Source organism: Lissotriton vulgaris, unplaced genomic scaffold (genome assembly GCF_964263255.1).
Source record: "Lissotriton vulgaris unplaced genomic scaffold, aLisVul1.2 SCAFFOLD_806, whole genome shotgun sequence".
Classification (NCBI taxonomy): Eukaryota; Metazoa; Chordata; class Amphibia; order Caudata; family Salamandridae; genus Lissotriton; species Lissotriton vulgaris.
The window spans coordinates 99,724-117,356 of record NW_028254267.1 but is presented as its reverse complement, the minus strand read 5'-3'; the positions used below and the strand labels follow the sequence as shown (position 1 = coordinate 117,356).

The 17,633-nt window shown below is 45.2% G+C and overlaps 1 protein-coding gene across 4 annotated transcripts in view; it reads left to right on the top strand.

Annotated features, from left to right (window-relative positions):
* LOC147659602 (gamma-aminobutyric acid receptor subunit alpha-4-like) overlaps positions 1-17,411 on the top strand; it is a 573,319-nt gene extending 555,908 nt beyond the window's left edge. For all 4 annotated transcript variants that reach the window (XM_086951616.1, XM_086951615.1, XM_086951614.1 and 1 more), the window contains one exon: positions 16,752-17,411. In XM_086951616.1, the coding sequence (XP_086807742.1) occupies positions 16,752-17,288 (537 nt within the window). In that variant the 3' untranslated portion in view covers positions 17,289-17,411. The remainder of the gene's footprint in view (positions 1-16,751) is intronic.
* The last annotated feature ends 222 nt before the right edge of the window (positions 17,412-17,633 follow it).

Below are 17,633 nucleotides of genomic sequence, written 5' to 3'. Positions count from 1 at the left end.
ACTCAGTTCCTGAGGAAAGAAGGCTTGAGGAGGAGATCTGCATCAATTAATATGGTTGTCACACTGCACCTGGGCGGGGGCAGCCCAGGCCCGCTATAACAAAGGAGGAACAGTCCTCTAGAATCAACATAGGAGGCGCTCTTCCTTGACATTTTGGTGAGAAGGGATCAGGCAGCTGTGCCCTCAAGTGGCAAAGCAGAGGCTTTTGAAGGAGCTATTTCCACAGACAACTTGAGGTTGCCATATTAATTTGCTCCAGAATGCTGTGCAGGAGGGATGTAAAACTGTGGCAGGATGATGTAGCATCCAAGCATTGGTCAGGGGTGCCTGACCCATATATCTTTTCACCCCACTTAAAACCCCTGATTAAGGGAGAGACAGTTGAGAACACCAGGCAAAACAGAAGTCATTCTGTTTGGCAATGATACTAACTTCTGGACACCAAACTGGTGGCCGGACTTGATGGGCACTCTCCCTGTAGCTTCAAAAAAGGTTAAAATCTTGGGAGTAATAGTGGATTAGACTCTTACCTTTGGTCAACAAGTAAACTCAGTGGCATCAAAAACAGCTTATGTGATTAGGACAGTCAGGAAAATACTGCCGTTCTTGCCCCCAGGTTGCCGGCAAACAGTGGTCACGGCTCGTGTGTTGTCAAGGCTGGACTACTGCAACAGTCTTTATCTAAATATTCATATAAATTCTTCAACAGACTTCAACTGCTACCGAATGCAGCTATCAGACTTCTTACTGGCATGTCCAGGTTCTCTCCCATATCAAAGGAAATAAAAAAAACTGCTCTCGTTCTTAGTAAGGAATCGGGTGCGTTTTATATCCCTCTGTTTGGTTTTTAAAGCGCTTCAAGGTACATGACCAGAATATTTAAAATGCCAAGTCCATTGGTACATACTGAAAAGAACACTTTGCCCACTGGGTGCCAAGTTAGTCTTAGTGCCACACACTAAAAAAGCTCAGTGGGGTGGTAGAAGTTTTGCTAATTGTCCTGCAAAAGCCTGGAATGATTTTCCGTTTCACCTGAGAAATGCCACAGATCTCTTAACTTTCAGGAAAGACTTAGAAACCTGGCTCTTTGCCCAATAAAACTCTTTCCTTCCGTTTCTTGCCTAATGGAGATGTAACTAGCGCCAGGACACACCTGGATAACTGCTGCACTTTTTATCATTGTGATATAAATAGAGTGGTCCCTGACCAGATTAGAATAAATACAAAGCTTATAAAGAACAATAAATGACAGAAATATTAACAGCACACTATTGTTTATTCATATAGTGTTCATACGTATTTCATTGTATTTTTTCTTTTTTGGTTTTTACACTATACACATATAAATAAAAAATGTTCACACTGCCCACTGTACAGGGAAAAAGGGGAAGGGGTGAGTGCAGTGATCGGGATTTGTGCAGGTAGGTGAAGTGACAAATCAATTGCAAATTTCTTTTAACAATTGAAAATGGCTTCTCAAAAGAGCTATACAGGAGTACATCCAAAAATCAGTTGGCATTATTATAAAGATAACATCATACTCAAACAGGTGTTCAAAATCACACTCTGATTGTGTGTTCCAGTCTGACAGTCAACGTTTCGACCCTCTTTGTAGGGATGTTGCCCCTTACATGGCGGGTCTTCTTCAGGACAAGGGGGAAGGGGTGGGCATATCCTATGGGGGAAGATTATTAAAATTATTAAAGGTTCACTTAATGGGGAATGTGCACAGAGGTACATCAAATTACATCATACATTAGTACAGAATCTTAACACAAGTCAGGTCAGACCATGTAGAAATGGAATTATGAACGAGCAAATATTCTGTCTAATTCGGGCCGGACTGACTGGGTTGTCTTTTTGATCAAAAATAGTAAAAGAATTGATAGGTATGATTAGGAGAATCTAATTAATAGACAAACCAAATCGAGCGGTCTCTACGGAGATGGATTATCAAGATATATCCCTTTTAGGATATGGGGTAATCTCCACATTTAAAACTTTCTGAAAAATTGACGGGGTTGTATCTATGATCAAGATTAGTCACAGAGATAGGTATACAAAATCAACATTGAGCGTTGTCTACGGGTACAGATTAACAAGATATATCCTTTTGGGATATGGGGTAAACTTCACATTATACCTTGCTGAAAGACATTGTATAGACACTAGTACCGGTTGTTTAGGATTTACCTTATGTCGGAATCATGGAGCTGCCGCAAAATCACGGTTTTTGAATCACGTTTTAAAATCACGTTTCCTGAAAGAAGTATATAGATACAGGTTGTGGAGTCTAAATCATAAGGTATTTACCTTACAGTATGAGATCAAAGTGAGTTTACCTTATTAAGGATTGGTAAGTCCTTATTAATGTAAGGCACTTAGGAGGAATGGAAGCGGACCATAATTATATTGTTATTCACGCATTGCTGAATGATAAAACCACGTTTGACAGCCAAGGTTATTACCTGTTTAGTGGCGTGCGTGTATAGGCCAGGGTCCGTGTTTTTTCGTGACTCGGCCGCTGAGGAAAGGGGAATGAAGTGTAATTAGGTCTTCCCGCCTAAGTTATATTAATAGACAGAGAGTCGAACAATTGATAAAAAATAGATAAAAAAGGGACCGGCCATCAGTACCTGAGGGAAACAGGTCAGGAATCCTCGTCCCCGGCAGTCTCCTAGAGGTCCAGGAGTTCATCTGGCATGTTACATATCACGTATGCTGGAACGGACAAACCTCCGCATCACATGATTACGACAGCAATGGTAGAAAGACTAAGGCCTCATCACTTTGGTAACCTAGGGTAGCCTCAAAGAAAAGAAAGCATAGTAATCATCTGTCAAAGGCTATATTTGATTATTTTAAATTAAATTACGCGCTCCAGGGCATTCCGACATTTAAAGCTCCATATTATTTTCAGGAAGCGATTTTGAACTTCAATGGATTTCCGGCATTAACTTGGGTTTGTAACGGCATCGAGTGACGCCCGTAGGTGATTTGGACTGTCTCCATTCAGTATCGCGTATGCATGAACGCCCAAAGTTCCGCATCACGTGATAACATAAGTACTGGTAGAAATACTGGAACCCCTTCACTTATGGTAACCTACCGTAGCCTAAGAGAATTAAAGGCATATTGTGGATCTGTCCCTATACTATCAGGCAAATGAGTGAGATTAAATATAATCATCTATATTGTATGCGCCAAAGCATTTCGACGTTCGTTACAATTATAGAAAGTGATACTGTGATGTCTCAGCGGCAGTCTCATATGCTTATGAAGTAACGGCCACATGTGCAGAATTAGACCTGTATTCTAATAAACGTTCTACATATTAAATTAAGGAATGTTCTTATAAATAGGTCAGCATATCGACTAAGACCCCAATATTGTCTCGAAATAGACCACGTAACTGCCTCGCAGGGTATTAAGGTAGTCTAGAAGTGATGCAAAATGTATAAGCTCTCTATACAACCGTTGGCCATATGACTACTTTATATTCAATAGATCCTGACTCATGAGAAAACATTTGGTGAATACCATACATTAATTCACAAAACGCATCAGTTAGTATTCCAACATACTTACATTCCTTGAACCCGACCACGTAACTGCCTCACAGGGTGTTATAGTGGTCCTAAAGGGATGGCAATCGAAATTGTTCATTGTAAGTTATTAGACCGCCTAACTGCCTCACAGGGTGTTATATCGGTCTGTGCAAGATATGTCTCAAATCTTAGGGAAATGACTCTCAATTGGTGAGTTTGGGTACAGTTGGAGGTAATAAGGAGTCTCAGATTCCTATAGTATGTGTGCAAATAACTTATAGGAAGGGTGACCTGTGCACTAGATTGTTGTCATTTGTATGAAACTACTGTCCAATTCCTTCAGTCTCTCATTGATGGAATTGAAACGGGTTATCCATTTCATCTCTCGCAGATTCAACAAGGAGCAGATGTTCCCACCCCTGGGTCCAAGATTCACTGTCTCCAAGACGACCCATTTGAGAACGTCCGGTCCATGTCTTTGTGTTTTGAAATGGTCCACCAGAGGGGCGCCCACTGTTTCACATCTAATGCGACTGCAGTGCTGGAGAATTCTTGATCTCATTTTCTGTTGTGTTTGCCCTACATATATCATCTGGCAGGGGCATATGATACAGTGAATGACAACCATGGTGTAGCAGTTTGTGTAGTCCTTTAGAGTGATTCTGTGATGTTTATAGACAAACTCCTTCGTTTGAATGGTATTAGCACAGGCTTTGCAATTACCACATCTGTGGTGTCCTACAATGGGTTGTAGATTCCACACCGATGTTAATGATGCCGGTGCTGGTGTATCTAGGTAGGAGCAGACCACATGTTCGAAGATATTTTTTGCTTTTTTGAACGAATGCATAGGTGGATTTCTTATTCCGACATAATCACTGATCAAATTCTAATGTTTGTTCATGACTTTTTTGATCTCATTGCTTTTTGTGGAAAAAGTCGTAACACAAATTAGACGGTCTACCTCTGGTTCCTCTCGTCTGCTCTCTTGCAGGAGGGATTCACGGGGGATAAACCATGCTCGTTTTCTTGCTCGTTTAACCATCCTTTTGGGGTATCCTCGATCCACCAGACGTTGAATTAGCTCTTCCGACTCGGCCATATAGTTCTCTTTCATAGAGCAATTCCGTCTTATGCGTAGAAATTGCCCAAAGGGCAAGTTGTCTCGTATCGCCCTGGAGTCGTGGCTGGAATATTGTAATAGGGAGTTTCTTTCCGCTGGTTTTCTGTAAAGCGTGGTACATAACTTTTCTTCTTGTACATAGCTGGATAAATCCAAAAAGTTTATGGTAGAGGAACTGGACTCCACAGTGAACTGTATGTCTGGGGACCTTGCATTGAGCCATGTATGAAATTCAGTTAGTTCTGTCTGTCCCCCTTCCCAAATCATGATGATATTGTCTATATAACGCATCAAGGTTTTAATCCTAGATCTATATGGGTTCAAGTTGTTCAATACAAAGTGCCGCTCATATGTTGCCATGAAGATAATAGCTAAATCTGGGGCAAATACCGCCCCCATGGCTACTCCTTTTGTTTGATGTAGAAGTCATTTTGAAAGACAAAGAAATTGTGCATCATTGCGATTTTTAGCAATAGGATGATGAATTTGGTGGGTACATAGACTGGAGCTGTTCTTTGGTCCAGCGCCATAGTGAGTGATCACTTCAATGGCTTCCTCTTGGGGAATACTTGTGTAGAGGGAAACGATGTCACTGGTCACCAAAAGTTGGCTTGTTGGGTCAAAAGGTAGGCCATCTACAATAGTAATGGTGTGAGTAGTGTCTCGTAGGTAGGTTTCGGTGGTTTCCGCAATGGGTTCTAAAAAGAAATCAATATAGCTACACAAAGGTTACAATATGGACCCGCAGCCAGAGACTATAGGGCATCCTGGGGGGCTGGTCTTTGTGTATTTTTGGTAATGTATATATGGTTGGTGTCCGGGTTTTTTTTTGATTGAGATACTGGAATTCTTGCTCTGATAAAAATCCCTGATCCAATCCATCCTTGGTCACACGCATTATTTCAGATGCCAGATCTTTAGTGGGATCGCCTGGAAGTTTTTTATAACTCACCCCATCATTCAGTTGTTTCATCACTTCTGCTTTGTATTTGCAAGTATCTTGTATGACAATGTCTCCGCCTTTGTCGGCCGGTTTTATGACGACCTCCTTATTTTCTTTTAGGCTCTGCAGGGCAAGTTTTTCGTTCCTGCTTATGTTGAATTGAGTGTATTTCTTCTTTTTTAGGATAGTTCCAACATCCCTCAATACAACTGATTCATATGCTAGAATCTTTTTTGTCATCATATGGGCCGGTGGTACATATGTAGAGGGGATTCTCAATCCTGTGTGTGTCTTCATACTAGTTGATGGGGAGTTCCTGAAGTGATACCTTAGTCTCACTTTACGAAAGAATTTGTACAGCTCAGTCTTGATGTTGAATGCATTAGGAACTGCTGTCGGGACATATGATAGGCCTCTACTGAGCACTTTTACTTCACTATCTGTCAGAGTGTGGTTGGATAGATTAACAACAGGGCTTTCCTTCACCACCTGTAGTTCTTGCGGCGGGTCGACCTCTCTCCATGTTCTTCTTGGTTGAACCTGACCTGTTTCTGGGCACGGCCCGATTGCCATCCCAATCGCCACTGTTGTTCTGTTGTCCTCTGTTGGTTCCTCTAGGGTAGGGACGGCTACGTCCTCGTGGAGGTCTCCATGTTCCTTGGTCTAAAAAAGGCTGCTGTTGTTGGTAGTTATAGTCTTGGTATGCGTAATTGCCACTAGGACCTGCCTGTTCGGTATCCCCTTCCGAACTATAGGAAGAATCGGAGAAGGTAGTGTAGTTGCGTCTGCCTCTGTATCAACCTCGTCCTCTGTTCATAAAGCGGCCTTGGTTGTCCTGTCTGTAAAAATCCTCTTGTAGATAAGGATATGTCTTCTTCTTGTCGTACAGTAGACAATTTATTCAGTTTTCTGGTTTGTGTAGTGATGTCGAAGTCCGTAAGCGTGGCATCCAATTTTTTCAGTGCTTCCTTTGCATTAGTGAGAGAAGGATTGCTTTCAATTTTAGCCTTCAGAGTGGCAATCTCTTCTTGGAGGATTTTGATTTGTTCCACCGCCGTCTTTTCCCTTCAGCACCATCCATTGCCGGGAGCAGTTGTTGGCCACGAAACTGAATCCTTCCCGGAATTTGGGTACATCCACGAAGATTGCAGGTTCTATTTTTATTTGCAATCCAGTGGGAATAATATTGCCCTGAAGATATTGAGTTAATAGATGTCCATGTAATCTGGACCTTATCAATTTCTTTTCCAGACGCTCCAGGCGGCGTGCGATTTTATCATTCAAAGTAAAATCAATTCCAGGTGTACAGTCTGACAGAAATTTGCTCGCCCGGTCATGTATGAGTTGCTTAATGTAATCCTCTGTGTAAGACAAAGTTTCTGTGTCCACCATAGTGGATCTAAGTGAAATCTCGTTAGGAAGGGGAGAGACCTCACAGTAAGCTCATGCGCTGAAATAGGATTACAGTATGGGGGTCAACCCAGAAGGTCAGAGGGACCTGGGTAGTTAAGTGATATAAATAGAGTGGTCCCTGACCAGATTAGAATAAATACAAAGCTTATAAAGAACAATCAATGACAGAAATATTAACAGCACACTATTGTTTATTCACATAGTGTTCATACGTATTTCATTGTATTTTTTCTTTTCGGTTTTTACACTACACACATATAAATAAAAAAAATTCACAGTGCCCACTGTACAGGGAAAAAGGGGAAAGGGTGAGTGCAGTGATCGGGATTTGGGCAGGTAGGTGGAGTGACAAATCAATTGCAAATTTCTTTTAACAATTGAAAATGGCTTCTCGAAAGAGCCATACAGGAGTACATCCAAAAATCACTTGGCATTATTATAAAGATAACATCATACTCAAACAGGTGTTCAAAATCACACTCTGATTGTGTGTTCCAGTCTGACAGTCAACGTTTCGACCCTCGTTGTAGGGATGTTGCCCCTTACATGGCGGGTGTTCTTCAGGACAAGGGGGAAGGGGTGGGCATATCCTATGGGGGAAGATTATTAAAAGTATTAAAAGTTCACTTAATGGGGAATGTGTACAGAGGTACATCAAATTACATCATACATTGGTACAAAACCTTAACACAAGTCAGGTCAGACCATGTAGAAAGGGAATTATGAACGAGCAAATATTCTGTCTAATGCAGGCCGGACTGACTGGGTTGTCTTTTTGATCAAAAATAGTAAAAGAATTGATAGGTATGATTAGGAGAATCTAATTAATAGACAAACCAAACCGAGCGGTCTCTACGTAGATGGATTATCAAGATATATCCCTTTTAGGATATGGGGTAATCTCCACATTTAAAACTTTCTGAAAAAATGACTGGGTTGTATCTATGATCTAGATTAGTCACAGAGTTAATAGGTATACAAACCAACATTGAGCGTTCTCTACGGGTATAGATTAACAAGATATATCCTTTTGGGATATGGAATAACCTTCACATTATACCTTGCCGAAAAACATTGTATAGATACTAGTACGGGTTGTTTAGGATTTACCTTATGTCGGAATAATCATGGAGCTGCCGCAAAATCACGTTTTTTGAATCACGTTTTAAAATCACGTTTCCTGAAAGAAGTATATAGATACAGGTTGTGGAGTCTAAATCATAAGGTATTTAACTTACAGTATGAGATCAAAGTGAGTTTACCTTATTAAGGATCGGTAAGTCCTCATTAATGTAAGGCACCTAGGAGGAATGGAAGCGGGCCATAATTAATTAATTTAAACGGGGGCGTGGCTTGGACGCCGATCGGGATGGCGGCGTGAGCTTGCAGCTCCGCGCCTGATCCCGCTAATTCTCCTGAAAACTACACCATCGGCGCTCCCTGAGGGGCGGTTTCCGCGTACAAAGTATTGGAGAAGCAGTGGAGAGCAGCTGGGGGCCAACAGGAGACGGAACATAGTGCTGAGACCCGATTCCGGAGGCCGGAGGTGCCCCGCCGGGAATGAAGAAAATGGCGGCGCACGGGAACGATGGTGACTGCTTGCGGGGCGAGGACGGTCAGAACTGACCCGGATAGCAAACAATTGCCGACAAGGTGCGAGGAGCGGGGGCCCAACTGAACGGGATTCTCAGAGAGGGACTAGAGGCGTGAGGGGCTCCCATCGGCCTAGTACATGGCAGACGCAGCACCGATCCCCCCCCGCTCCCTGACATGGCGGCTGTGTGAGGGGCGGCCCTCTGTCGACCTGCGACCCTGGTCGCCGGTGGCTGCCGGGACCATGGTGGAAGTTCGCTGCCGGGTGGAACTGTTGCGACGCTTGCACTAGTTCGGAGAGCAGAGGGCGAAGCACCTGTGACGGAGGGCGCGAGGCCTGGTGAAGCACCTAAGGCGACCGTATGGCGACGCACGAGGCAGCCAAGATGGCCGCTGCTGGTGGAGATCCCACCATGGAACACGGTCGAGAAGACGCAACCGCGCTAGCCCGAGATGGTGGGGCCCACACCCCCCCCGGAAGTAACGGAGCAGGAGCGGAGGCTGAATCAGCGACTTTACAACATATTGGAAGCAATAACCGCGACTAAGGAGTCATTGCACCAGGACTTAGCACAGGTTGCCACGGGGCTGGGTCTCTTGAGGGCGGACCATGCTAAACTCTCAGACAGAGTAAAAGAGAATGAACAACTACTTCAGGAGCTGAAACCGGCGGTTGTGACCGCGGAACACAAATTAACAGATATCCTTAGCCGCCTAGCCACACCGGAGAGACGAGCAGAGGATGCCGAAAGACGTAATCGGAGGAACAACGTGAGGGTGGTAGGCCTTCCGGAAAAAATTGAATGGGATGATGCTGTGGCCTATATGGAGAACTGGTTCAAAACGGTGGTGCCGCCGGAGGGTCTCTCTCCTTTCTTTTCCCTAGAGCGAGCACACAGGTTCCCAGCTCGCCCACCTATGCAGGGCCGGCCGCCTAGGCTGATGGTTGTGAAACTCTTACATTACAAGGATCGGGACCTGTTGATACAGAGGGCCCGCTCACTGAGCCCCTTTCAAGTGGACAATAGCCGGGTCACGGTCTTCCCGGACTACACACAGGAGGTCCAGAAGAACAGAGCGTCCTTCCTGACCGTGAAAAAAGAACTGAGGGAGGAAGGGATCCAATACTCCTTGCTTTTTCCGGCCAAGCTACGAGTGATCCTAGATGGGAACACTCAATTCTTTCAGACCCCGGATGAAGCATGGTCGTGGCTCGAGTTATATCGCGCCGGAACGGATCGCAATGGCAAAAGTCAGAGGGAGAGACATAAACCGATCCAGATCTGAAAATCACAGCGTATCCGCAAATGAAATAAGCTCAAAAGAGCGATGCGGATTGTTCAGATGGTGGCGGACAGGAAAGGTGCGTTGGCTGCAACAGCGAGTATTACGAGGTCGCAACAAGAGAAGGCATCGGTGGGGTCGGACTCTGACGAAGATGGAGGAAAATCTGGAGAAGAAGAATCGGAAGCTGAGAGCACGAAGGGACCAGCGGTCACCCCGCAGACATCAGATGGACTCTTTAATGAGTGACAATTGAGAGGGCTGAACAATCCCGTCACTTCTACTGGGGCAGGCTCTCCTGGTGTTTGGCGGGCTGGCAGGTATGGTGCTGCAAATGCAGTATGGGATCGAGGGCGCGGGGTGGGGGCTCTGCCTGCCCTGGGTCGGTGCTAACTCACCCTCTTGCAGCCCTTAAGGCCTTCTGTGGTGGCGACCACAGATTAGTCTAATGTGTGCTGTGTTACAGGTTTGGAACATGGCTGAAGCTGGGTTATTAGGTCCTGTCCTGGGGAGTGGGGTTTGGGGAGTTTTTTGGTAGTTATAACGGGGGGATACAACTGCAATGATGTGGGAAACAACTGGTTGCTATTGAAACGGTACGGAGACGACTACTATGGGGACGTTACCTAATTTGAAATGCCTAACATGGAATGTCCGGGGACTTCTCTGGTGAGGCGTTGCATCCAGATTGCAATGTTACAAGAAACTCATTTAACCAAGCAAGAATGCACTGCACTGCAGAAGAGATGGCGTGGTCAGGTGTTTGGCACCACTCATTCGGCGTTTGCTAGAGGGGTGCTGATATGGATAAGGGCGGGGATACCGTTCCAGGCTACGAACCAGCTGGTGGACTCTGAGGGCAGATATGTGGTGGTGGAGGGGAGGTTATATGGTAGGGATGTGATTTTATGTAGTGTATACACCCCTAATGTTGATCAGGCCCATTTTTTTGATGGTCCAACGAGTTCGCTGGCCTATTTCCTGGCGGGCCCCATCATCCTAGGAGGTGACTTCAACTCAATCACTGATGTGACACTTGATAGGTTGCACCCACCGTTGGCCGACTCCCCAGTGCATAGGTTGGCCACACACAGGAAGGAATGGCAGGAGAGTTGGGGATTGATAGATGTGTGGAGGGAGCAACATCCTGATACTAGGGACTATTCCTTTTTTCCAGCCCTGCATGCGCTACACGTCAGAATAGACTCTGTCTTGTGCAGTGGCCCCCTGGCTGCCGTGGTAACTCACACGGAATACTTGACTAGGACTATCTCGGATCACAATCCCTTGTTGGTGTTAGTGCAGTGGCAGCGGGCGAGATCGGCAGTTCTAACACGCCCCACACGGTGTCCCACAGGGCTCCATCCTAAGCCCCCTGTTTTTTAATATTTACCTTCGACCTTTGGCCGATCTAGCAGAAAGTTCGGGTCTCACCCTAATGACCTATGCTGATGATTCCCAAATCATCTTTTCCCTGACAAAGCCAAAATCCTCTGATCCCTCTCTTCTTAGGCAGGGACTCTTGAACATCTTCAGTTGGATGTCCATCAACCAACTGAAATTGAATGGCGATAAAACGGAGGTCATACTCCTAGGTAAAGATAAACATCTGTGGAATCCTTCCCATTGGCCATCTGAACTTGGGACCATTCCTACTCCTGCTGACCATGCAAGAAATCTGGGCGTCTGCCTCGATGACACTTTATCTATGAGGCAACAGGCTAATAAAGTAGTCGGTCTTTGTTTCATCATAATGAAATGGCTGAGAAAGATCCTCTGGATGCTGCCCCTTGCAACTCAAAAGACCGTAGTCAATGCATTGATAACATCACGTCTTGACTACGGGAATATCCTGTACTTAGGATCAAATCAGGCTGTGATCAAAAGGTTGCAGCTCGCCCAGAACTCAGCAGCAAGACTACTCTGTAACATCCCCAATTTCTCCAGTGTATCGAAACATCTGAGGGACTTACACTGGCTCAGGATCGATCAACGCATCAAATTTAAAGCCCTCACCTACATGTTCAGAATTAAAAATTCAACAGCCCCCAAATACCTGCAATCATTGGTTACTCCTTATATTCCTGGACGGATGCTGCGCTCACATTCAGGAGCATTCTTTGTGATCCCCAGATACAAATTGTCAAGAATTGGTGGTAGATCTTTCTCTGTCCTGGGACCCACTCTTTGGAACTCCCTCCCAGTTAACATCAGGACTGAGGCCAATTATGCTAGTTTCAGAAAGAGCATTAAGACCTGGCTCTTTAACAAATAACTCTCTGTAACCCTTAAGCGAAATTTTGTGGTCAGCAAACCTGTTGTCGGCGCCGGGAAACCCTTTTTGGGTAGCTGTGCGCCATACAAATGGAAAAAATAAAATAAATAAATAATGAAGGCTGCGGCCGGATACATTGGAGGATCTGGTGTTTAGTGACACGGTCCAACAGGGCATTGAACGCTATTTTGAGGATAATGAGGGTTCAGCTACCGCGAGGTCGATAGAATGGGATGCGATGAAAGTGGTGGTGAGAGGCGTATGCATGGGCAGGTTCTCGAATGCAAGGACATCAGTCTTAACTGCTCTAGCGAAAGCAGAGGATTCGTTGAGGGAACTGGAACAGCGTAGGCCTGAGCGACCGGATTTACAGGAGCGGTTACTTGAGGCTAAAGAAGTAGTGGCGACTGAAACTGAACGGCTGCGGTGCTATGATTTTAAGCAATACACCATCAAGGCACATGCTGAGGGGGATAAAGTGGGAACGCTCCTTGCTAGGCTTGCCAACCCAGATACTAGAGGTTGCCCGGTCATGAGCATAAGAACAGAGACAGGGGGAATAGTCTACTCGCAGGCGGCGATACTGGCGCGCTTCCAGTCTTACTACACGAAGTTGTAAGCATGCCAACTGGGGGTGGAGGTTTCTGAAATAAGTGAATACTTGGACTCTATCCCACTGCCAGTGCTGGATGACGAGGAGGCGAAGGACCTGGGAGGGCCTGTAACCATATCGGAGATTAGAGTGGCCATTAAACAGATGGCAAGAAATAAAACGCCTGGGGTAGATGGCCTGCTGATTGAATTCTACCAGAAATATATTGATATTTTAGCGCCCAGATTATTGGTGGTGTACTCTGAAGCCAGAATGTTGGGGTACTTGCCCAAGTCAATGAGGAAGGCGCTAGTGGTGCCACTACTGAAACCCGGCAGAGAGGCATCCGATGTGACGTCTTATCGGCCCTTGTCTATGCTAACCGTGGACTATAAGATCTTGAGCCGTATTCTAGCCACCAGACTGCTACCACATATGACTAGACTAGTGCATGAGGACCAGCGCGGGGTTTATTCCTACTAGGAACACGTCAATGAACATACGCCGATTGATCCGGATATTAGACAGTGCTAGGGACGCAGATCAAGAACCTGCAGTTTTGTCGGTTGATATTGAGAAAGCTTTTGATAGCCTTGAGTGGACATACCTGGATGAGGTGTTGGTGAAATTCGGTATAGGAGAGGGAGTTGGGAGATGGACAAGAGTGCTGTATTCATCGGCCACAGCGAGGGTACGGCTAGGATCGATTATATCCTCAGATTATCCAGTGCGTAGAGGGACGAGGCAGAGGTGCTCGCTGTCCCCCCTGTTGTTCGCACTGGCGATGGAACCACTGGCGGCGCAAGCAAGGTCAGGGGCCATGTACCAGGGGATCAAGCAGGGTGAGGAGTAGCATTACATATCACTGTATGCGGATGATCTGTTATTATACCTAGTGGACGCAGACCGAGCCCTAGAGGGAGCAGTGGGCATGTTATCCAGATTTGGCCAGTTGTCAGGCCTTAAGGTGAACTGGACTAAAACCTGTATCTTTCCGCTGTGGGCAGGCGCACCGTGTCCCCCTCTCGCGCTGGAGGTGGTCTGGGAGCCATCTTGCTTCACTTATCTGGGTGTCCGCATCTACCATGAGGCCGCGAGTCTGTTGGAGGGTAATATAGGGCGTTGCATGCGCGCATTGAGAGGTTGCATATCTTTTTGGGACTCCCTCTCTCTCTCGGTGCTGGGCCAAGTGGCGCTATTGAAAATGGTGGCGCTCCCACGGTTGCTTTATTACTTCCGTACCCTGCCATTATGGATCCCTCAGTGGGTCTTTAAAGAACTGAGGATGATGGTAACTGACTTCCTTTGGGGTCAAGGACGACGCAGGGTGGGATTGAACACTCTGATTACACCCAAACTCGAGGGGGGGATGGCAGTCCCTGAATTTGAATTATATTATTTAGCAGCAAAACTTCAAATACTCACGCAACACATCGCCAGAGAGTTCAGGGGACCAGATCATGAATGAGGGACTGGTATTCAACGCCATGTCTTGTCCTACATAGTTATGCAACAGAAACTAGATGTGAGGGACCTTACAATGGAGGAAAAGACTATCAGGCTGTGTTGGCAAAGAAGTCTGAAGAGAGCGAAGAGAGCCCGGCCGTATGCACCAGAGATACCACTGGGAATGCTGACCGCTCTGCCGCATGGGGGTGATGGGTCCCCGTTATTAGAATGGGAGGAGATGGGCTTATAGATGGTGGGGGACTTATTCATAGATGGAACATTGGTCCCCTTTCAGACGTTACAGGAACAGTTTGGCCTGCCAGACAGGAATTTTCTTTTGCATGCGGCAGTGGTTGCGGCGATGCAAAAGCACTGGAAGTGAGGACTAGTTGAGCCGGAAACGACCATGGCCTGCCAGTATGTGGTGATGGCCGCAGGCACTTTTAAAGCGGTGACCTGCCTCCATAATAGGATGTTAAATGAGGGACTGGAACCACTGCAGGCGCTAAAGGCGAAATGGGAGGCCAGTATAGGTAAGCCCATCCCGGACACAGTGTGGGGCCATATTTTGAATCAGACATGGAAGCGAACCAGGAATGCACGTTTCCAGCAGGTGCACTTTTTTGTCCTACACAGGGCATACCTGACCCCGGAAAGGATTAAGCTGTACTTTCGGGTACACGACGCAATGTGCCCGAGGTGCCTGAGGTTGACCTGGATCACCTGCTGTGGGGCTGTCTGAACTTAGGGACGTACTGGCCGGAAGTGGGAGAACTCCTGAACGTGGTTACTGATAGAGACGTAGACTTTGACATGGCGGCGTGCTTGCTGCTTTGGTTCCCTCACACAAAGAACACAAAAATCACAAGCAAATTCATTGATCTAGGGCTCATACTGGCTCAAAGAGAGATTACCTGGCACTGGAAGTCCAAGGAGGGTCCGTCCGTGAGGAGATGGATGAATGAGCTGCTGAAATGGTCCGGGTGTGAAAGTGTGCTCAGAATGCGACAGGCTGCCAGGACCGATAATGATAAAAGCTTGGAGATGGCGAGAGCATGGGAGATAATAGTTCAAACGTTGCGTGACTATATGATAGAAGATGAAGAGTAAGTACATTGAACAACTAGGGCTCCATGATGCTTGAAAGAACAAAAGCAATACCCGATTTGTGGTGTGCTCCATTATTAATACCAAATAACTATACCCACATCAGCAGCAGTCTGGGGGGGGGAGGAGGGAGGAAGGGATGGTTTGGGAAGGGTTGTTAGGCACCGAGGCAATGTTATGGAAGATACCCGCAGTTGAAACCTAGGGCTGGGTACGCAGCACTGGGTCCCCGAGGGGGGTAAAGCAGGTTACCGATGGGCAACAATAGAAATACCCTGGAACAAACACCATAGACGTCCACTGATAGGAACGAGCAGGACCAGGTGTTACAATTCCGATGTCACCCACATAGGGCGCCTAGTCATGCTTGCTGGTGTAGAGGGGGGGTGGGAGTTTAGGGGGGTAAAATGCAGATACTAAATGGTGTTGTTAACCAGACACCCCTATGGGGTGACCACTGTGACATCTTTGCTGAGCATACGACTTGATGCGCCGCCCGGCCTCCGGGTTGTGGGCTAATTGGCTGTGTACGAATTTACTATTATTTTTATTTATGCTTTATGATATCATAAGTGTACTGGTTGACTTATGTTGTGGTCTTGTCTCTAATTCTGCAATGAAAACAAATTTTAAAAAAATTAATTAATTAAAACGTGATTCAAAAAACGTGTACATATTATGTTAAGTAATTCTGCAGTAGTGCCAATCCACATTCTCACTATTATCCTATAAGTTCGAATATAGAAGAATTTCGAAGAAAGCAAACGGATTTACAAGTGTGTCAAAAGATTACGCTGATATTTGTTCTCCAAATCATTCAGATTTGACACAACTTTACAATTGGACTCATTCGAAATTACGTAGTTGAACTTAGGAAATTTCACAAAATGTAAGCAAATTTACAGACATTTTAATGAAATTCAAATTGAAGTATTTCACCCGAAAACTGTATGCGAGAGCATACACCCCACATTCAAAAGTCATGCGACAGGTATGCAAGGGGAATAGTTTGGGTCGAAAATGACTCCAGTTAGACATCTACTTAAAGCTGCCTCCAGCAAGAAATTTTCTGCTTGCGGCTGTCCTCCGTAGCAAAATGTTTGCGAAATGTCGCAACTACAAAATGTACAGAATATTGTGAAACATGAAAGTAGTAAGTACAAGGAATGTCGCAGGCATCTTTAAAAGCTCACATTGGCGAGGTCAAAATGTACATTCTAATTTTCAAAGTTAATCATGAAAATGTGATCAACCAGTAATCCAAGAACATCAACTTTTCAATATTCCAAGCTTATCTTTTCGGTTGAGCTCCAGTTTGTCACACTTTTATTTTGCATTTTTTTAAAGGGCATGCGGATGACTATATGTCAAGTTTATTATGTAATGTCAATAACATGCTTATTTTTTGTTTTGATTTTTTTCAGAATGTGGATTCAAATTTAAATGTGAGGAAAAGAACCAACATCATGCTACAAGCTGAGTGTGATGGAGGAAATCTGCCTGACACAGGTCTAAATGCTAAAAGCGATATTCCCAAAGGAGTTGGTCAAGTTTCCTCAGCATTCACATCCCCAGCTCGTTCTATGTCAAGCCCCAATCCTTTTAGTCGAATTAATGCAGCAGAAACACTGTCCGTTTCAAAATATACACCCCCAGCTCCACCTTCTACTCCGACTCTGACTGGTCACGTACCTCAACGTGTTTTAACTTGCTCCACCTCCATGAACAGTTTGCTCGGATCCAGACTGGAGAAAATCCAGACCACAGGCAAAACTGGGGGTTCCTCAACACAGCTCTCTGCGGGGCCGCCGCCGCCACCGCCAGCATCATTCTCTGGCACAAGTAAAATAGACAAGTATGCACGCATTCTCTTCCCTGTGACATTTGGGGCTTTCAATATGGTCTATTGGGTGGTGTACCTGTCGAAGGATACAATGGAAAAATCTGAAAGTCAAATGTAGTATTGCTGCTATGTAGTAATGTCTTAACCTATACCATAACTGTAATCTGGTTCAGGGTTTATTTTTATCGACGTTGAAATGTAAATCAAACATATTTGTGGAAATAAATACAAATTGACTGGTGTCTGTTGTCTGCTTAATTAACAAGGAGCAGAGAAAATTGAGTAAATTTGTCGTTTTGTAGAATTAGATGCACAGTTTAATGTTGAATGCTCTCTTGTTTTCTATCTAAAATGCTCCTACTGATGAAACTGTGACAACATTATTCCTTCATTTTCGATCTGTCTTGCTGATCAAGATAGAAGTACGTAAGTGGAAAAAAGTGTGCAGTTTCAAAGCTGTAAA